Below are 22,801 nucleotides of genomic sequence, written 5' to 3' on the forward strand. Positions count from 1 at the left end.
TCCTTGTTGATATTACATCAAGGCACAAAAGTTAAATATCAAAATGGAGGAGCTCAGAATTAGCTCAGAGAATGACCTTGTAAAGTGAACAGATGTTCACCCAGTATTACCCCTTCGTCAGCCCACCACACCCTCCGCCCCCATGTGTGTGAATCCTTATTAACCCGGCTGACCGCTGCTGCAGAGGGATGACTGGACAGTTGCATCTCTTCATTGTGAAATCAGTTCTGCAGAAACAGAGCTTGATCGGCTGCGAGAAAGCTGTCCACAAGAGTGACTTTTCTTATCTAACACTGAGAACATCTGCACCGAGAGTGACTGTGATGGATATTATCTATTTCTGCTCGAACGGAAAAGCAGAAGACCCTGGTTCCTTTTTTTTTCGGTAGTTGTCGATAGAGCTGACAGATAGACTCACACTGAACCACTGGTTGACTGAAGGATTTCAAAACATGTCTAATGAACAATTGACCATTTATATGACTTAAGACACTGAATTATATGTGTCAATGCTCAGTCGGTCGTACACAAACAAAACACAAAAAAGCACTTTAAAATCAGTGGTTGCATAAAGCTAACTAAGTAGCCTATTTAGTATTCAAGTAGGCTACTTTTTTACATACTTGCCCTTTACTTGAGTAATTAAACTTGATGCTACTTTAAAATAATTTTGGGAAATACACTTATTTACTTTCTTATTAAGAGTTAGATGGAAATATTGATACCACTCTCATGTCTGTTCACTAAATATGAAGCTACAGCCAGCAGCCAGTTAGCTTAGCTTAGCATAAAGACTGGAAACAGGGGGAAACAGCTAGCCTGGCTCTGTCCAAAGATATCAAAATCTACCTATCAGCATCTCTAAAGCTCACTAACTAACACGTTATATCATGTTTGTTTAATTCATACAAAAACTCAGGTGTAAGAGCGACAAGTTGCTGTTTTACTGGTCTGCTTCTGCACTATTGTCATGAGTTTGAAATTGTCCAGCACATAACTCCCTTTAAGACCACAACTTGTTGTTTTTACACTTGGGTTTTATACAATTAAACAACAAGATATAAAGCGTTAATTAGTGAGCTTTAGGAGGAGGAGCGGTTTCCCCTGTGCCCTGCAGGCTTTATGCTAAGCTAAGCTAATTGTGTCCTATAGCTTCATATTAAAGGTCCCATATCATGCTCATTTTCAGGTTCATACTTGTATTTTGTGTTTCTACTAGAACATGTTTACATGCTGTATTGTTCAAAAAACCCTTTATTTTCCTCATATTGTCTGCCTAAATATACCTGTATTTACCCTCTGTCTTAAACGCTCTGTTTTAGCGCATTTCGACGGAATTGCAACGGAATTGCAATAGAATTGCGTTGCTAGGCAACAGCTTGGGTCCATGTGTACTTCCTGTCAGCTGATGACATTCACATACACTGCAACCAGGTATAAACTGGGACATATTCAGAATGTTTACGTTTAAATCTGTGTAAAGGGTCTAAATATTGTATATTTGTGACATCACAAATGGACAGAAATCCTGACAGCTTGTTTCAAATGCAGAGTTTCTGAATACGGGCTGTGTGTATTTCCCTGTGGATTGAGCGTTTTGATACTTTCACAGTATTTATATAGGACTTTAGCCTGCTTTATAATAAAACAACATGAAAACCTCACTTTTTTATAATAAGGGACCTTTAAGCTTGAAGTGATTGTGATCAATCTTCTCACTCTTGAGCAAAATGAAGCGTATTTCCCAAAATGTCCATTTATTGCTCTAAGTAGCATATGGCCTATAGCCTATTTAGTGGTTCAAAAACCTTTTCCTTGTCAAGGACCCCTAAACTAACACAAATAAGTGAACGGACCCCAATTTGATAAGATTTTGTCCCAGCGTCCCCCATCTGATAGGATTTTTGCTTTTAGATGTGTTATTACAGACGGTGTATGACACCCATGACCAAAATAGTCATACATTCTGTCATTGTGTTACTTATGAGTGGATTTATAATGAAAATAAATGATTCCCCTTTTTGCTGGGGACCCCTTCAAGGACCCCTGGCCTATAAGATCTCAATACTTCTTCCTGTTTGAATTTAAATACCACCAGCTATTTACTTCTGTACCAGAAAAAATTAAGAAATCAAATAATATTTTTTTTCCCAGCACAGATGAACAAAGCAGACAATCCAGTTGCTTTGCTTTGATTTTGTTCCATGGTGTTCGTGGTGTCAGGTGTTGAGTTTCTGGAAATTCTCTTGGTCTGTTCCTGATATCAGGACTCTTATCTGTTGCGTCTGGATCATACACTCCTGTCCACGTCCATGAACACTGGGACTGTGGAGTAATGCTCAGTGACACCATGACGGCTCATATTAATTAGAGCATGAGTTCAATGTGTGGATCAGCAGTGTTTTTAGGAAATAGGTGGATCCACAGTGTGTGAGAGGCGTTACTGTTTTTGATACTCATGTGTCACTCTTACTGCTGAATGACAGCTCATTGGGATGTGTCATACTTGTGCTATAAGTAGAGCTATATAGTCAGTGTTGTACCATATTAAAAATGTCCATTCTGTTATTCTGTTTATACACTTAAATGTAGATTTTGACACTATTGCAAATGTTGAGCATATTGCTTAACCTGCCTGGTAGCAATTACATCATCAAGACCGGTTTGGGAAAAAAAAGTTTAATTATATAGGTAATTTAGGCTCAATTAAATATTTTTAGTTTGGGATCAGTTTTATCTTCTCTTTCTGCTCAGCCATTAATTAAAAACATGATGAAGAGCTGACTCATTTAGCCTTATAGACAAGAATTACCTTTTATTCACAATTTTGCATTGATGCAGAAAACTATAAAAATACATAAATAAACAAAAACTATTGTTGGCTAAACATTTTCACCACAAGGTCAATTTAGTGGCCATTCTTGCGTATCAACAAAACAAATGTGCAACGTGCAGGGCACAACTAGTACCACATGATTAAACATGCAGTTTTACATCTATAGTCTGGTGATAATGGTGTTTTCCTGATCTGCAGGGATCCAAGTCATCATCATCTCAGGTACAGGTACACACTCGACAGAAGAAGACGATGACGCAACAGGGGTTCACTCTTCTTCTGCAACACGGATTTATTTATTTATATAAACATATAGTTATTGATTTTTACATTTAACACATACATACGTACGTATATAAGTGGACTGTGAAGATCCTGAGTGACACTGAGCTATGATGTTAAGCAATAAGGTACAAATATGAGATAACATCCAGGACTTTTGTGCGTAGGTGGGATTTAGAATCCACCCTAGCTTCAGAGATTTCATCATTTAGATCTTTCCAGCCCAAATCATCATCGTTTTGTTGAGTGGCTTGATTTCACAACACGCATGGATGATACATCCAACAGAGCTGCTGGCCTCTGAACTGCAGACTCACTGTGACCTTTGAACTGGTTCCAATGTAGGCCAATACTAACGTCCAGGTACACTGGTTGAGGTATCTTAGAGACAAGATGTCATGACATGAGAACTGTATGCATTTATTTATTTATCTTTATTTTTTAATACATTTTTATTTTTCATTATTATTATTATTATCATTATTATTATTATAATTTTCATTATTATTATTATTATTATTAGTAGTAGTAGTAGTTTGAGGAGGAGTAGTAAAAAATTGTATTTGTGTAATTATCATTATTAATATTAATATTAATTTATATTATTTGTATCATTATTAATAATATTATTATTTTTATTTTTATTTTATTTATTTATTTCACTATATTTTCATTTGAAATATATATCCTTTTAACTTCATCTTTAGCTATTTGCTTTCAAGTAAGATTTTTGTTTTATTATTATTATTTTATAAACTGCAATATGTTCAATTTGGGGGAAGGTTCTTTGTTGTATGTACAATGTGTTAAATGTATAAAATCTAAAAAATATATATTTAAATAAATAAAAGTTTAAAATGGTGACATTGAAGAGGCACTAAAAGTATGAAGTTAGAGTAAAAATGACTAATCTGTTGTAAGGAATGTGTGCTGTACTTTGTTTTATGTTTGTGACCATATTCTTAATATAAATGTATTTTATATATATATATAAATAATAATAAGAAAAACTTGAAAACAAATAGCTAAAGATTACGATAAAAGGATAAATATTTACAATGAATATATAATGATTAAATAAATAACATTATATATATATAGTAAATAAATAACATTATATATATAGTAAATAAATAACATTATATATATAGTAAATAAATAACATTATATATAGTCAATAAATAACATTATATATATATAGTCAATAAATAACAATATATATATATAATGTTATTTATTTACTTCATTTTATATTCATTGTAAATACTGTATATATTTCTTTAACTTCATCTTTAGCTATTTGTTTTCAAGTTTTTTTTATTATTTTATAGACTGCCATATGTTCACTTAGGGATGGTTCTTTGTTGTATGTACAATATGTTAACTGTATAAAATCTATAAATGTATGTTTAAATAAATAAATATATGTTTAAATAAATAGATAAATGTTTAAATAAATGTTTAAATAAATAAATAAATGTATGTTTAAATAAATGTATGTTTAAATAAATAAATGTATGTTTGAATAAATGTATGTTTAAATAAATAAATGTATAAATGTATGTTTAAATAAATGTATGTTTAAATAACTAAATAAATAAATGTATGTTTAAATAAATATATGTTTAAATAAATAAATAAATGTATGTTTAAATAAATGTATGTTTTTAATAAATGTATGTTTAAATAAATGTATGTTTAAATAAATGTATGTTTAAATAAATACATAAATAAATAAATGTATGTTTAAATAAATGTATGTTTAAATAAATAAATAAATGTTTGAATACATGTATGTTTAAATAAATAAATAAATGTACGTTTAAATAAATGTATGTTTAAATAAATGTATGTTTAAATAAATAAATGTATGTTTAAATAGATGTATGTTTAAATAAATAAATGTTTGAATAAATGTATGTTTGAATAAATGTATGTTTAAATAAATATATGTTTAAATAAATAAATAAATAAATAAATAAATCAGTGTTGCAGAAGAAGAGTGAACCCCTGCTGTGTCTGTGTGTCTGCTGCCCCCTGTCGGTTCCTGCGTGTAGTCCTCCGGGGCAGCAGGGGGCGCTGTCGGATCACTACACCGCACCAGGCGGATCACTACACCGCACCACCGCTGATCATAAACTGCCAACTCAGCCTTCCGCTCCACAGAGACACATCTGAGTCCAGAAGGAGGAAGAAGAAGAGCGGAATCCACCCAAAATGGTGAGATAAACATATGAAATATACATCCAGAGCAGACACTGTGGATGTGTAGAGATGTGTTCTGGTGGTAGAAAGCTGTTTCTAGTAGTTAGAGGGTCAGATGTTGGTGGATGTTTGCGGCGGTTCGGTCGCTCCGAGGCCGCTGAGCTGAGGAGATCCAGCGTGGCGCCTCCATGGCCGATGAAACACCTCAGATCTCCTACAGAAGACTCACACCAGGCTTCTAATAACTTATATATAAAGTACTTTAATATCACAATGTCAACACAGTGAAGCTTAAAACACATGACATGTTTGGTTGTACAAAGTTTGTATGCTTCTCTTCCGGTTTTAGCTTTAGCATGGTAGCATGCTAGCTTTTTAATACTTTATTTAAAAGCTGTGAACATTACAACAAACAATTAAGCTGATACATAGGGAAACATAACATATAGAGGAAATGAAGGGATGAATCAAAACAATAATTAAATAAAATGAAGTAGAATAAAACATGCAAGGGGTTCATTTAAATAAATAATAAATAAAACAAATAATATATATATATATTTATTATATTTATAATATATATATTTTTTTTAAATATTTTTTTAATATATATATATATTTATTATATATATATGAATATATATATTATATAATATATATATGAATATATATTTATATTATATATATATATATAATATAAATTCAAATAAATAATTAATAGTTGCTTAAGTAAAAACATTAAAATGAGAGCACAATCTCACCGTTTTACCAGCCTTTTTGTTGAAGTTAATGTCTTAACATTATTATTTAAATATATTATTTATTTAAATATATTTAAATAATAATTTAATATTTTTAATATATATATATATTTTCCGTTCCTCTTCTCGTGCACTGATTCGATTAAACTGAACCGCCAAATTACAGTAATTTCTGTCACCAACGAGCTCAGCCGCAAATTCAACTTACTGAACATGCCGAAAAACCTCGAATGAGGGCAAACTAATAAAACAAACTTTTGAGAAAGAGGATATTAGTTTTCTTTTCAGACATTAAAAGCCAATCGTAATTTTGGGTCGATGACTGGATTCCAGTCATCCACACTGGTCCAGCTTGTGGTTCTCTGCTTCTTGATGATGATACAAAGCAAACTGAGCAAAATGTAGTTGGTCCTTCATTTGCATTAGCTGATGTTTACTGTCCTTTCAAGACGGGGCTGAGAGAAGCAAGACGAACCACAGCAAACATCTGTAGTATCACTGTTGTGAACCAGAATTCTTTTGGGGGGGAAAAACATTTATAATAAATAGTAACAGTGCAAAAGTTAATGTCTTACATAGTTCCATTTCTTTCTTGAAAACATTCAAACAACTCTCATTAATGAATGTAAATTTTTGCGATAATGAGATTGATTAGAAAATACTCACATATATATATATATATATATAACAAATTAAATTAAGAATATTGTCACAAACATAAAACAAAGTACAGCCCACATTCCTCACAATAGATTAGTCATTTTTACTCTTACTCTTTTATTTATTTATTTAAATATATATTTTTGATTTTATACATTTAACACATTATACACACAACAAAGGACCTTCCCCCAAATTAAACATATTGCAGTGTATAAAATGTTATATATATATAGTGTTGCTATGGTAACATTTTGACTCTGCTTTTCTTCTCAGGGTTTCGTCAAAGTGATCAAGAACAAGTCCTACTTCAAGAGATATCAAGTCAAGTTCAGGAGAAGGAGAGGTAAGACGGTATTCTCTACACACACCAGCTTCACAGCCTTTATTGTGATTATGCATCATAAAGCTCCTTTTATAAATGTATTAAAACAGCTTCAGTAACTATTGGCTCTGTTTATCTCTACAGAGGGGAAAACTGACTTCTTTGCTCGCAAGCGCCTGGTTGTGCAGGACAAGAACAAGTACAACACACCCAAGTACCGAATGATCGTCCGGTTCTCCAACAGGGACATCTGCTGCCAGGTCAGTGACTGAGAGGCTGAAACTCAGGTCCTCGTATAATAAAGAAAATGACCTGACTCACCTTTCTCTCGTCTGTCTCGTCCAGATTGCTTATGCAAAGATCGAAGGAGACCAGATAGTGAGTGCTGCTTACTCTCACGAGCTGCCCAAATATGGCATCACCGTAGGCCTTACTAACTACGCCGCGGCCTACTGCACCGGGCTGCTGCTGGCTCGCCGGGTAAGAGAACACTGAGATTTGTGCTGACATAGCAAATTCAGATCTGCTGCCGGAGCAGATTTGTCAAGTGTTTTTCTTACATCCTCTTTTTGTATCCTCCTCCTCCTTTAGCTGCTGCACAAGTTCGGCATGGACCAGGTCTACGAGGGCCAGGTGGAGGTGACGGGAGATGAGTTCAACGTAGAGAGCGTTGACGGACAGCCGGGCGCCTTCACCTGCTACCTGGATGCAGGACTGGCCAGGACCACCACAGGGAACAAGGTGTTTGGAGCGCTGAAGGGGGCGGTCGACGGAGGGCTGGCCATTCCTCACAGGTCAGTGTGATGATAATAGCACCCACTGGTTATTCATCATCTTATTTTAGGTTATTTTTGCAATTTCACCTCTGCACTAGATGGGGTTTCAAGTGAGGAACTGTTGCGTCGCCTTTGTTTTGGCCGACAAGTTGCACTCGAACACAGCGCAAAGACAGTTGGCACGGATGTTCTGCGTCTGCATTAGATGAAATAACTCCCTACAAGCCGTTGTTACGATACGTACATGAAACAAAGCGACCGTTTTCACATTACTCTAACTCACCACTTAGCTTCATTCCAGATGGTCATATCGTTGTGAAAATATCCGTGTATTAGAATGATCAGATGAGATGAAGATGAAAAATGAGAAGAGCCTTCTGTGTTTTTCCTCTTGACTTTACTCGTTGGCTTGCTTTCCTCACTTCCGTTCCTCTTCTCGTGCACTGATTCGATTAAACTGAACCGCCAAATTAGAGTCATTTCGGTCACCAACGAGCTCAGCCGCCAATTCAACATACTGAACATGCCGAAAAACCTCCAACGCGGGCAGACTAGAGCCGGAAAAAATAGGCTGACGGACGCTCACCGGCGGCCCCCACACTAATGAGAAAGACGACATTAGTTTTCTTTTCAGACATTAAAAGGCCGATCATAATTTTGGGTCGATGACTGGATCCCAGTCATCCAAACTAATCCAGCTTGTGGTTCTCTGCTTCTTGATGATGATACAAAGCAAACTGAGCAAAATGTAGTTGGTCCTTCATTTGCATTAGCTGATGTTTACTGTCCTTTCAAGACGGGGCTGAGAGAAGCAAGACGAACCACAGCAAACATCTGTAGTATCACTGTTGTGAACCAGAATTCTTTTGGGGGGGGGGGGGGAACATTTATAAGAAATAGTAACAAGTGCAAAACCTTTGAGAGTTGAAGTGTTTAGAAATGCTGAATTGTCTCGAACTCTGTCACTAAACCTGATCTCTGCTCTTTCTTGTTTATAGTCTAAAACGTTTCCCCGGCTACGACATAGAGAGCAAAGAGTTCAACGCAGACGTGCACCGGAAACACATCATGGGCATGAACGTGGCCGACTACATGTCCTACCTCATGGAGGAGGACGAGGACGCCTACAAGAAACAGTTCTCTCGCTTCATCAAGAACGGAGTCACGCCAGACATGGTAAGATGGCGGCTCTTCACCCACGAATATAGACAACAACACATGACGCTTTGAGACGGCAGTAAAGCGCTCAGGCTGTAGTTAACACAACCTCGACTTAATTTAAAATTTGTTTATGTCAAGCCAATATCATAAACAAAATCGCTGTAGTTGGACCATCCTTCTGGAGTCCTGTAATACACATCCTGTTTTCTAGCTTGATATAGTAGCCTTCAAGTGGGAGAGTATTCAGTGACGGGAGGTAATGGAAAACGGCAGTCATGGATTCATTCTTACATTTTTTGAAAATTGTTTAATGCACAAAAAAAGACTGATTCAGTTACTGGTAGTCAGGACATCTCAAAATACATTAACAGGAGAATTATTTCCAGCAAGCTTAATTGAAAAGTTTTTATCTTCAAAGTAGTATAAAATAGAGCCCGACCAACACATTATACATATACACATATATCCAAATCGGTATATGGAAGAAAAAACTGGTCTCGGAACATCTCCAGCCGAACATTATCCTTCTTGTTACACGGCTACTTACTTAACAAATCAATAATTTGACACAAAAATGGTCCTCCAGAGTCTGAGATCAGAACTGCATCCATAGCAACGGTCTGTTATAAAGAAATAACAGACCGTAGAATGCTGTGATTTCAAGTATTTCAACATAGCCGTGTAGAAATGCAGATAGATCGGCGTATAGTTTGCTCAATAAGTAAAAAATTGCAGTACAGAAATGCCAAGAATATGTTTGAAGTCATTTAGAAACAGTGCCTCTGTTCCATATTTTGTCCACCAGAGAGCAGTCACAGGTTTATTTTGAAACTATAAAATGTTCTGTTAAATGTTCAGCATATCTTGATCACAGTTCTTTAATTGTCAGGTTTAAGCGAGCCTTGACGAAAATGTTTGTCATACATTTTATGTTAAAAAAAACAAACAAAAATGTTGTTACTGGATTTATTTTAACTTTCAAACCTCTGTCAGCATGTACGTCATGTCTCCGCTCATCCACTCACATCTTCAGTGCGCATTTCCGTGAGCCTCACCACGACTGCGTTTGTTTATCAGTGATTTGACTAAATGTGTTTGCTGGTTCTCTGCTTCTCGATGATGATACAAAGCACTCTGAGCAAAATGTAGTTGGTCCTTCATTTGCATTAGCTGATGTTTACTTTCGTTTTCAAGACGGGGCTGAGAGAAGCGTGAGATGAACCATCAAGCACAGAGTGACACGCCCTGGACGCTGTGCATTAACACGTGTATCGTTTCTGTTCTTTTAAGGTCGAAGAAATGTACAAAAAAGCGCACGCCTCCATCAGAGCGAACCCCGTCCACGAAAAGAAACCCACAAAAGACGTCAAGAAGAAGAGGTGGGTTCTTATTTCCATATCTTAAATGCTTATTTCCTTCTTTTAGCCAGTTATTAGTGATGCTGTAACACGAGACAAAATTGAAAGGTGAATTTTTTGGGTTCTTGGAGCCAAATTGTGACGACGTAACCCTTAAAATACCCTCGTCACATCGATACCCTCTGAGGATAATCTGTATTTAAAGCAAGCTCCCTGTCTTAAAAGTATTGAATATACTGGGAAGCTCCCAGTGCTGAGCGGACAAACACTTCCCCTCTGGTGTGCTGAATGTTAATGGAGCGGTCGTTGTGTTTCTTTCCGGGCAGGTGGAATCGCGCCAAGTTATCTCTGGCACAGAGGAAGGACCGCGTCGCCCAGAAAAAGGCCAGCTACTTACGAGCACAAGAACAAGAAGCAGACGAGGGTTAGGGCCTCCGCTGAAGACACACTACACACATCACAGACAAATAAATTTATTGCAAACTCAAACTTTTCTCTCTCTGTCAATGCTTTTCCTCGAAAGAGATGCATGTACTTTTTTTTTTTTTTTTTAGAGGAACAATATGGCCTTGTTTGCTTTTGATTGTTTAAATCACACCCAAGACTAATATTTACAGTGATAATCTTTAATCCACATGAATGACTCAAAGTATGATAAGGGCTCACAGTATGGTGTAGCAAAAAAACAGACCTGAACAGATTTGACAAGTTACAGTGAAGTGGTATGTAGTTTTAATTGTGCAAAATCATGCTGGTCTCTTCAATAAGTAAACATTTTTTTTGTACATTTTTTAAAAGTCAAACGGCAGCATTGACCAGAAGCTTGACATGCTTTTACGGGTCATGTCTTTTCTGAAATGCATTTTTAAAGTGGTTAAACAAGTTTGTCAACTCGATCACAGCAACTTCACAACGGCAACGTCTGGAAGGGATCATGGAAAATACTTTGTACAGCATTCAGATGTGACTACAGGAGTTGGTGAAGATCTCCTCCACCGGTGGTTTAAACATTCATAAATGACTTCCGCATGATCTCTATGGCACTGAGACAAAATCCCAAAAAATGTGATACAGCACATTACCACAAAGGCTCTTTTCATTGAGAAATACGACATTCACAAACCAAATTAAATACATTAATATTCCTCGTGTCATTTGATGCAGCATTGACGACACCAGCGTTACAGGTGGAGAATGTACAGCAGAGTGAAGCACACTGACACACAGGTGGAATACTGTAATACCATCACATTGTCCACTTTGAAGCTCATCAACTGCCTCCCTTCATTACGCAGATGAGTGATAAAGGAAAGCTTTACTGCTCTGTAGCATAGATTCTCCAGATCTCTGGATCCTGTATAGAGGCTTTGCCTTTTAAAATTTCTACACTAATTTATTCAAGTTTTTTAAAAGTTTTCTTTGGAGTTGCTGCCAAATGACCCCAATATTTACCTACAAATGTATCGAAAATTACATTTGATAATTATATCTCAATAACTGGTAATTTATTTAATACATTTCCAGGAAAAGAATACAAAGTTAATTGATATGCTCTATTTCTGCTGATAAATAGATAATAAATGGCAAATAACTTCTTTGAAATTTCTAAATAAACTCCTGGTTTATTAGTTTTGTTTTTCCACCTCTGATGAAGAGCAGCGCACAGCCGCTTCTCAAGCCTATTTTAACCATTATATGCTATTATAGCATATAATTATTAAATGTTTATAATAAAGTAATTTTCTATACATTTTTAGGTAAATATTGGGGTAATTTGGCAGTAATTCCAAAGAAATTTCAAATAGGTTACTTGCTAATTATCACCTAATTACCATGAAATTTGCAGACCTGTAAAATGAAGTGTTACCAAGTTTTTTCCAGATTTTTTCCAGATTTGTCACAAATCTGTAAAATACTTGTTAAAAGGTAAAGTCTGGTGATATTCAATATTTCATTTATTGTCAAGTATACCCCAGAAAAGACACAAACCAACAATGAATTCATCATGTTGTGCTACCTGTGTAGCCAAAGCCTAAAATAGATTATTTCTCACACTGTTGCACTGGGTGACATGTTGTTTCTTCATTATGACAAACATGGGTGCTGTAGTTAGTCGACACCGCGAACACTAGAGCACCAAATGTGTATTAATCCACATCTGAAAATTAGGGCTGCAACTAACTATTGTTTTTATTGTTGATTAATCTGTTTTCTCGATTAATTGTTTGGTCTATAAAATGTCAGTGTTTCCTAAAGCCCAAGATGACGTCCTCAAATGTCTTGTTTTGTCCACAACTCAAAGATATTCAGTTTACTGTCATAGAGGAGGAAAGAAACCAGAAAATATTCACATTTAAGAAGCTGGAATCAGAAAAGTTTGACTTTTTTCATAAAAAAATTACTCAAACCGCTTAATCGTTTATCAAAATAGTTGGCAATTAATTTAATAGTTGACAACTAATTGATTAGTCATTGCAGCTCTACTTAAAGTAGTCCGAACCATTTACTCCTGTTTGAGTAACCTTTGCTAAAAACTCAGCTGTTTAAGGAAGTTATTTCACTTTAATAAAAAATGAAAGTATAATTTTGGGCTTGTGGCTGAGTCCAATAGACAGCGTAGTAAAAATCAAAGTACTGAGAAACAAACTAACGCACAGTTGGTTTTGGTCTTTTCACAGGAAACAAAACTCGAATATCACCAGACTTCTCCTTTGAAAGGTACACTCCCTGATTATGTCATGGTGTCCAATAGCAACCTTAACATAACAAAATCAAGGAGCCTATCTTGAAATAGTGCATTACACTAAAAACTTGGAGTTTTGTACAACACACTCTGATTTTTCAATCCCTGTTTTCCTAAAACCATGTCAGCCTCGTACATATCTGCATGGTTTGGTGGCAAAAACAGCAATTTGGTCTCTCAGCTCTCGAGACGAACAGTAACATCTGTTTACGAGTCTGTTTTTTTTCCAGCAGTGCCCCCGAAACATTCCACTGTGGTGACAATACAATACAATGTGGCTGCATGAACAGTTTCTGCGTGTGACTGATGGTAACATGCAATCATTCAGTTTATTTATACTTCAAAGTACTCGGATGTGTTTTCCAGAATAGAGGAGGTAGAGTCTCCGTCAGTCTTCATAAGTGTTAAGAGTTGATAAAAACTACTTCATTAAATTTGCTATTCCTAAATCACAGCATCTTTAATACTCGGCTCCGTGTGAGGAACTGAAGGACTTCCTCTCCTTGTCACGAGTCCTTGGTGTGTGAGATCTGTCGCCACAGCAGAGCTTTCAGGTTGTTGAGAATGAGCGAGTGCTCCATGTTCATCTGTCCGGCGTTACCCTTGAGAGCCATGCAGGCGTACAGCTGCCTCTCCAGCTCCTCTCTCAGCCCCGACGGCACCCCGCGCAGGAGGTAGTCCTTCAGTGCACCGCACGCCTTCGCCAAGTTCGGCTGAACCGGCTCCTCCCTGCACCGTTTCTCCGTCACGTCGCACGACGTCTGGCAGTCTGCCCCGTACACGCAGTCGGCGTCCGTCTCGCACTTCAGCGCCCGCATGGAGCGCTTGAACTCGTCCTCGGGGACCACCGCTCGGGTATTAGTCAGACGGAGCTCGTGGCGGTCGGTGTAACCGAAGTGCGCCGCGGCGAGGTCGCAGATCAGAAAGCTGCCGTAGGTGCCGTGGAAGATGTCCTCCACCAGCTCCAGGAGGCCCATGGAGATCTTAGCTTTGCGAGGCCATGAGGGGGTGAACCACTGGTCCATGGTGCGCTGCACGCCGCTGGGCACCCAGGACACCAGCGGCCAGGGTAGAGACAAACCATACAGGGGCCCGTAGGGGACTCGCTCCGTCATGTACAGGTCACCGCAGTAGCCGAGGAGGCGAGGAGTGTGTCCACGGTCCTGGAGCAGCAGGCCCAGCAGCACCTTGAAAAAACAAAACACCAAAGAACTCGAGTAATTTCATGTTTGCAGACACTTAATTGTGCCACAGAAAAAACAGCACAGTTGCTAATTGTCCTATTTAGTGGCTTTGTTGTTTTACCTCATCCATCTGCAGGAGGGCCCATGTAGAGCGGGCTTCTGGCAGCGACACCCGTCCGTCTTTGTTGCCATCGGCGACAGAGAGGATCTGGCTGACGAGGCTGGCGAGGTTCGCCTGCTCTCCAAGCTTGGACTGATGGACAAAGAGGGACATTAGACTTGAAGAGGGTCGTCCCGGGCTTTAGTCCGTCATGTCACAGACTCAAATATCTGGTTCTATATGAACCTCTCGGAGTCGAGTCCTTTACCTTGAGGTGATTGAGGACCATCTCTCTGAACTTCTCCACTGACGTGCCTCTGGTGGGCTTGTCGAACACGGGGGCTTCTCTCCGTGGCTCCGGCTCTTCGCCGAGCTCGTAGTGCACCACCTCCCCCAACTTACAGCGGATGATCCCGTCGTGGTCGCCCCAGCTTCCTGTGTACACCTGGAGAACAGAAGGCCAGACGAACAGTAAACATGCTGAACATTGCGTTGAGTAGTAGAGTCGCAGCTTAAACGGAACAGTGTGTAACACTTCAGGGGATCTATCAGCAGAAATGGAAAATAATATTCATAACTATGTTTTCATTAGTGTATAATCACCTGCATCCAAGAATCATTGTGTTTTCGTTAGCTAAGAATGAGACCTTCATATCTACATACTGTAGGGAGCGGGTCCTCTTCACAGAGTCCGCCATGTTTCTACAGTAGCCAAGAACTGGCAGACCAAATACTGACCCTAGAGAGAGCCTTCCGTGTTTTTACGTTACCTGAAGGCCGACACGCTTGTGAAACTGAGTGCAAGACCGTGGTACCGCCAGTCGCTATCTGACTTCTCTTGGTCCTAAAGTAGAGTTATTATGGTGAGGATGGCCTCTGAGCGCAGCGAACGGCGTTACCACAATTTTGCACTCACATTACCGCAATCTTGGAAAGGGAGGAGTGAGCGAAGGAGTACTCAGTTGGTTGCAATCTGCAACCACACCACTAGATGCTGCTAAATCCTTCACACTGTACCTTTAACAGAAAGTAAAATGAGTTTCCTACCTGGTTATTTGGCAGCGTTGACAGACACCTGCTCATGTAGAGCGTATCTTTGTCACACAGACTGCTGCAGGCCGAGCCATCGATGATTCCCTTCCTGTATTTATCACACTTGGAGAGGGAGAGAACATTAACATTATTAAGCCTCTTAATTATATTCATTCATTACATTAGGTCCTGCGTGTGTGATAATCACAAGAAGTATTTACAACACGTTTTAGCTGCCACACAGAAATGATTGCAAAGTAGAAGTCCATTACAAAAAGCATTCAAAACAACAGGGTCGAAACAAACAAAGCCATTACTCACGATGGCGTTCTTGCACTCGTGTCCTCTGCACAGCTCTGTGTAGGCGGAGTACTGCACATACAGCACCCAGCTCCCCACCAGCACCGTCAGCCATGTGAGGAACAGGTACTTCACCCGCACAAAGGAGATCCGAGCCTGTGGAGGGCAATCACAAACAGAAACTCTTAAGATCGATCCAGAGCCTGAAAACATACCTGGCTTACAGTCAAGAACATGTTTACTGTGAGAAAACGTCATTTTTCATCCGTATCCAGACTGAGATGTACTGCCTGTATGAACCAGGCACAGTACGCCGATTCAATCCAGACATTTTGCACTCCCTAATCAAACCTGATCACATAATAGGTTACCATGGTGACAGCGTGGTGGTGTCCCATAACAAGGCACTGGCTGGCTGATTAGTCGCCATGTGCAACAATAGCTCATTAAGCTGGAAAATGGAAAATCGAATTACTGCCCGTGTCACAGGATGCAAACATCACATGTCCCACAATGCCCCTCCTGACAGAGGTGCTGTTGTTCCTGTGACTCGGAGCTGCATTTAATGATTTATTTCAGTTTCTTTGCTACACTTTTTTAAACAAACTTGATACGCATTTACTCTCAATAAATGCCAAAAAATAAATTCCTATTAAAAGTAATCCCAGTCTAATATAAAATCTAAAATAATCAAATCTGTTTATTTATATTGGAATCGATGTTCCGTCGATTGACAAATCAAATAATCATTTTAGCAGTAAGTGACTAGTAAAAACAAAATGAAGAAAAGTACGTCGTTAGAAGGCGCAGTGGATTTGCCAAGTCAGCCACAGTAGGAGACTTTTACTGAAACAAAATGGTAGTTTTCCCTCCAAGGACTGTAGCTGCACTTGGGAGGATAAAGTGATTTTGATTCTCACTCTGATCACATGGCAGGAACAGCTTATGTTGTGTATATTTTGGCAGCGTGCTGCTCCTCGCAACTCAGCTCCAGCACGGTTTCCAAATCCCAACAAAATATGCACCCAGCGAGGCCGGGACTGAGGAAAAAAAGCCTGTTTCTTTTTGTATCTTTGCTGTGCTGTGATTACTGCTCTTGGTAAACAGTTCTGGCAGCCTGGACAGAAGATCAGGTTTTCTGTTTTGTGTCCATAAAAACTGCCGCACAAATTAAAAGTATCAGATCCACATACACAGACTAATTACGGTTATAAATTATTTTTAATTTATTAAGGATTTCTTTGAGGCTTTTTCATGAAATTTGTTAACACAAAACATTCAACACTTTCCCAACATTGAGCTACAGACTTCAGAGAAAAGCACAGGGAGGATACAGGAAAAACCTGCCTCCCGTTCCCTTTGGTGCATTTCACCAAAGTGTCCATTTGGCAGCAGCTTCGTGTTTAGAGCTGTAGTCTCTGCTGAGCTGCCTGCTTTTTTAAACGCTCTGTGTCCTGAAGAGATGAACAAACCGATAGTGGGCCTCCGGGGAGGGAACGGGAGGTATCTCATGGGAGTACAAAACAACAACACACCACCATCAGATCTCACTCCTCTGGTATGCCTGTTGGTGCTAATACGGAGAAAATGTACGTCCATGAAACACACACACACACACGCACGCACACGCACACACACACACACACACACACAGGACATTATGGTCATGTGTTCATGTTGTCTGTGTGACGGTGTGTCTCAGCGTGTCTGTGCAAACACATGATGAGGCCTCTGAGTTTAAGAGGTGAAACCTGAGCAACGAAGAGCTGCATCCTTCACTTCCTCCCGACACCGTCTCCTCTTCCTTGGAACCCTTATATGTAGTGTTTGTCTTAGCTAAGATAACATTAGATAAACTTAATTGATCCCACTCAGGGGATCGTAAAAAAAAGCAGTTGAACTACTACTGTTACTACGCGTAACATAAAGCATGATATGGAGGTACTACTGTATATACAATGTACTGTAAACTAAGGCTGGGTGATAAGGCCATAATCTTCTATCACGATACTGGTCATTTCATATCTCGATAACGATATGTATCACTATATAGCAGGTTTTCTGGCAATTCAATAAATAAACAGTCTATATGAAATAACCACATGGTGAAGCTTATTTCTGTATACTCCTGTGCGAATTAAATACTTGAAAAATTAACAGTTTTAAGTGAAATTATAGAGAAAAAATAAATAAATATAGGCCTGGCCTCTACCGCGACAGAAACGATATAGAAAAAGATGTATCATTTTTTTTTTATCATTTGACGATCGTCATATTGCCCAGCCTTACTGTAAACTGTTCTGCAAAAGTAAAATGACCTGGAGTTTGTACTGAGTAAAGTTAAGTAAATAACAAAAGGGATACAAATATTCCATTAGAAGAGTGGAATAAAGTAAAATAGAAAAACACATTCCTCCTAAATTACAAAGTAAGTTAAAATGTAACACTTATGGTGGCAACAAAATGCAAAATACTGATGATAAGCTGGTTATGAGTAGTGCAGACAGGAAGAGTTAAATGTGCAAAGTCCACATAGTACAAAGCCGGTAGTGCAGACTGTAGGAGTTACCAGCTGTCAACAGTTAGATTCAGTTACCGCGCGGTAACCCTCATGAAGTATTGACTTCTTTTAGTCCGGTCACTACAGCAGAGACAAAAGACCGGCAGTATCACATCTTCATGTACTGTGTGACGGAGCAGCCTGAAGCTGTGCTCAGGGTTTAATGAAGGGATTGGGAGGTGTTGCCTATCCTTTTCTCTCCTACTTTCTTTATGGAGTCAACAGATGTCCTCAGGACAGAGTTTTTGCCCCAGCAGACCACTAGACCATAAAAGATGGCTGAAGCCAGAGTGAAAAAAATATCTTTACAGACTCATTCCTGATATGCAAGTCACCTAAAACAGGGCAAAGATAACAGAAATGTCGGTATCAAAGAGACCCAAGAGGAAAAACAGAAATTCACAAAATCAAAAAACTGTCTTTCATGTGGCTTTTTGAACTCACGTACTTCAAAAAAAGCTTTGAAATTCAAAAGCCATTTGTCCTACTTGAGTCAGATGTTCAAAGACTATGAGGCAGTACAGTAGTCGTGTGATAAACGTGGGAGAGAAACTGGTTTACCCAGTTAACTAATGTAGATATATTTTGTATGACTAAAACCTGGAACTCAGATCTTCAGATCTGGAACATGGACTGATGAAGTTCTGGGCTTTTACTCTGCAAAATGATCCAGATAATCCCGTAGACTTGCTTCATTGGAGCCTAGATGCAAACGAGACACCATGTCCTGTAACAGAACTGGATACGTCGGCCTCTGCCAACACATTTTGGTGAGTCGCCATAAACCAGCAAGTCCCCCTAACAAGACTTCTTTTTGCATTTGCACTATGTTGGTGTGTTGACTTTTAACCTAAATATCCATCCATTATCTGTAACCGCTTATCCTATTCAGGGTCGTGTTGGGGCCTGACATTGGGCGAAGGCCGGTACACCCTGGACAGGTTGACAGCCCATTGCAGCTCTATATGAATATGAATGCACTAATTGGTTTGTTAGTAAACTCGGTAGGCTACAAAAATGCACACTAATCTGTCTCTCTCTTTGCACATACAAACTCTGCACCAAAACAGGAACTGAAGCAACCCAAATAAATCATGCAATAAAGTATACAAACTCAAGACCAGTGTGGCCAAAAATGTCAACATCATTTGCTTGGTTTTGCTATGTATAGATCACCTCAGGGCCAAAAGGAAACCACTTCTGCACACAGTGTTTTGAGGGTATAGGAACCATTTTACAACAAATCCAGAATGAAATGTAGCCTAATTAAATTAAATTAACCAGCCCACAAGGCCAAAAGGAAACACTGGCTATAGTGTAGTTAAACACTGTCTGAAGCCAGATTAAATCAGCTCAGCCATCATGTTTCACCTCCTGAACTCTTCTGTAGTCCGTGGACTGCAGGTCAAGCCCAAAGTTGTGATAAGCTGACTGTGCTGTGTAATGCAACTATGTTGTTTACTCTTCCCCAAGAGCAAATGCAATTCCTCTTTCATAAGCTCTTAACTGTACTGGGAGTAGTTGCTGGCTGCAAGCCACTGGTACCCAGATGAGAAGGTTATTATCCAACCAAAAGGATTACTGCTCCTCTGGCACTTATAGGGGGTGATGAAACATAGGCTAGGCATCTTTTCAGTCACATGTGAAGTGAAGGAAACTTGCAAACAGAGTCCTAGCATAAATCATCAGCAAACTAAGAAGTTTCATAAATGTTTCTTGTTTATTAACCTTATATTATTCCATGATTTATCCCTATTTGATTTGTGTGTTTATATATAAATACATGTTCTTGCCTTCTTCTCTACCATCATCGTTTAGCAACTTCTTTAAATCTAATTCTGAAATTCATTCACATAATACTAGACAGGTTAATCATCTTCACCTGCCTTTTAACAAATCTAAACATGGCCAGTACTCCCTTAGATATCGTGGTGTACAAATATGGAGCACCGAAATACATGTTATCAAAAGCTTGTTGTCCTTAGTTATCCTTAATTATCATCACATTTAATTAATGATGTCTAATTATCTTTTGATATGCTTAGATACATTTTCTTTTTTTCTGTACTGTTTTTTGTATGTATTTCATTGTTTTAATTGGATTGTTTTCCACTGTTTGGTTAGGGTTTATCTGCACATTTTGTGTACTTCCTGTTGTTTAACTTTTGTTGTATTTTTAAAATGATGTAAGTGTAGATCTTTCTTCCTTTTTTTTCTCCTGGGGTTGTTGGGAGGTCATTTGTATAAGCCTGTGGCTTCTTGACCTTTCCTGACACATTTCTTTTTTTTTTTTTTCATTGACTGGATTTTGTGCAGTTTTATATATGTGCAAATAAATAAATAAAAAATAAATAGTCCTGGCATGGATTACCAGTTTCTCCTCACATCTTATACACACTCAGTGGCAGGCCTATATGTGCTCTACTCTGCACTAACCATTATGGATCAGCAGATCAACTTAATGTTTGTCCAGCAGTTACATTCCTCAGGTATAATGTATAACAGCATGATATGCATAAGAGCAGAGCCAGCTATCAGTCTGATGATATGACACCGTTATACACAGGTAAGGTAAGATAAGATAAGATATTCCTTTATTAGTCCCGCAGTGGGGAAATTTGCAGTGTACAGCAGCAAAGGGGATAGTGCAAAAAAACAAGATGCATCAGCTAACACAGTAAAAAAAAGAGCAAAACAAAGTGTAACAATGAACCATTTAAATAGAAGTAAGTATACAAATAGGAGCAGTAATAGGGAGATAGAATAGGATGATGACTGAATTGTACACTGATTTTTTTAATTGATTATATGTATATGTGTTTTTGTATGTGTATATACTGCGTGTGTGTATATGTGTATTTATGTGTATATGTATACAGTATATATAAATAGATTTTATTTTATTTTATTGTTTTAAATTGTATTTCTTTTACTTGTGTATATTCTTTTTACTTATATATCTATTTTTTTGTATATAGGTTTTTCCTGTATCTAAACTAGCTTATTTTATATTAATATTAGGTTTATTAAGTTTTCTTTGTACCTGAGAATGTTATTATTGGGGACGTTTGTGAATGTTTGTTCTGTTGTTTCAAAATGAACAAAAAAAAACCAATAAATATAATATTGAAAATAGGAGCAGTATATACAGTATTGACAATAAACAGACTATTGCACAAGTGGAAAATGATATTGCACAGTGAGAATGAAATGAAAATATCAGGTTATTGTCAATTTTGGGGTGTATATAAGTGGTCTACTGGGAGCAGTGCTGGTTGTGGAGTCTGACAGCTGCAGGAAGGAACGATTTATATACACAGTCATATATATAAACACATTATCACATGATAATCCGCTTCAACAGAGCCAATGACTGAACATTACCTGGAAGTAGAAAGACTTTTTCACCCAGGCCCGTGGAAACAGACCCTTCGCCATCACAAAAATAGATCATCTCAATACGTGGACCTGGCTGTGGGAGATCATCCAAATAAAAAATACACGACAGAGATCCAGAGAGCCAGAGAGAGAGCCTGTCTTCTTCTTCCACAACGAAACCAGAGGTCTGGTTCACAGAACAGGAAATGATGACAGCATATCTCATCAGATCTGATCCAGCGGAGGATCCCTGGACCTGTCGGTGTGTCCTGGCTCTGATATTATTGCTCTTTGCCTCTGCTCTTTGCAGCAGCTGCTGATTTTCAAGCAAAGCGACATACCTCAAGCTGGCCTGAGAGAGAGAAACACATAGGATCACTGCGCATGCGCGACTTTTTCCTCTACAAAATAAAACGTTTTTTTTTTTTTTTCAGGTTGTCATTTAAATTAACGGAATAACGTGTCTCTGTGGGTTCACTGGTGTGCTGGTGTCAATGAGACATTATGTGTACTGTGTTGGTTGCTAAACTCTGAAGCTATGACTGACCGGGGTCAAGCTAGAAAGTATGAGGAACTTCCGCTACGTATTTCACAATAAAAGCCCAGTTGTTTTAAATAGAGAGGCAACGCCCCCCCTTTCCGGTGGACCCCCAAGGTACAGGGGTCACAGGGGTCACAGGGGTCAGCAACCTTTACTATCAAAAGAGCCATTTTAGGCAAAGAAAAAAAAATCTGTTACATATTTTATAGTGTAAGTAGTATATAGTATATAAGTCTAATGCAGTGAGGGCCAAAGTGCAAATGTACTACAGAGTATTAGGGCCATTGAGGGAAAAAAAGTCGTAATATTACAAGCATAAAGTCATAACATTACGAGAAAAAAAGAAAATAACACGTAAAATTACTACTTTATAATATTATGACTTTATTCTCATAATACAACGACTTTTTTCTCTTACACTTATGACTTTATTCTCCGAATATTACAACTTTCTTTCTCGTTAAGTTTTGACTTTATTCTCATAATATTACAACTTTTGTTCTCGTAAACCTATGACTTTATTCTCATAATATTACGACTTTTTTTGGTCGGTTTAACTTTGATGTGAATAACTGTATTTTGTGAACGTGAAATTAAAA

The 22,801-nt window shown here is 38.2% G+C and overlaps 2 protein-coding genes across 2 annotated transcripts; one reads left to right on the forward strand and one right to left on the reverse strand.

Annotated features, from left to right (window-relative positions):
- Window positions 1-5,223: 5,223 nt before the first annotated feature.
- Window positions 5,224-10,853, forward strand: rpl5a (ribosomal protein L5a). Its single transcript, XM_074650774.1, has 8 exons — window positions 5,224-5,338; window positions 7,021-7,090; window positions 7,214-7,329; window positions 7,415-7,549; window positions 7,661-7,863; window positions 8,844-9,021; window positions 10,297-10,385; window positions 10,691-10,853. Exons 1-8 carry the CDS (start codon window positions 5,336-5,338, stop codon window positions 10,791-10,793), a joined length of 897 nt encoding a protein of 298 aa, XP_074506875.1. The 5' UTR covers window positions 5,224-5,335; the 3' UTR covers window positions 10,794-10,853.
- Window positions 10,854-11,081: 228 nt separating this feature from the next.
- Window positions 11,082-22,009, reverse strand: dipk1aa (divergent protein kinase domain 1Aa). Its single transcript, XM_074650773.1, has 6 exons — window positions 21,668-22,009; window positions 15,745-15,879; window positions 15,439-15,546; window positions 14,660-14,836; window positions 14,413-14,544; window positions 11,082-14,294 (listed from the first exon to the last, which is right to left on the reverse strand). The coding sequence occupies exons 1-6, from the start codon at window positions 21,719-21,721 to the stop codon at window positions 13,614-13,616; spliced, it is 1,287 nt and encodes a 428-aa protein (XP_074506874.1). The 5' UTR covers window positions 21,722-22,009; the 3' UTR covers window positions 11,082-13,613.
- Between the last annotated feature and the right edge of the window lie 792 nt (window positions 22,010-22,801).

The sequence above is a fragment of the Sebastes fasciatus genome, chromosome 11 (assembly GCF_043250625.1).
Source record: "Sebastes fasciatus isolate fSebFas1 chromosome 11, fSebFas1.pri, whole genome shotgun sequence".
In the NCBI taxonomy this organism is placed as follows: domain Eukaryota; kingdom Metazoa; phylum Chordata; class Actinopteri; order Perciformes; family Sebastidae; genus Sebastes; species Sebastes fasciatus.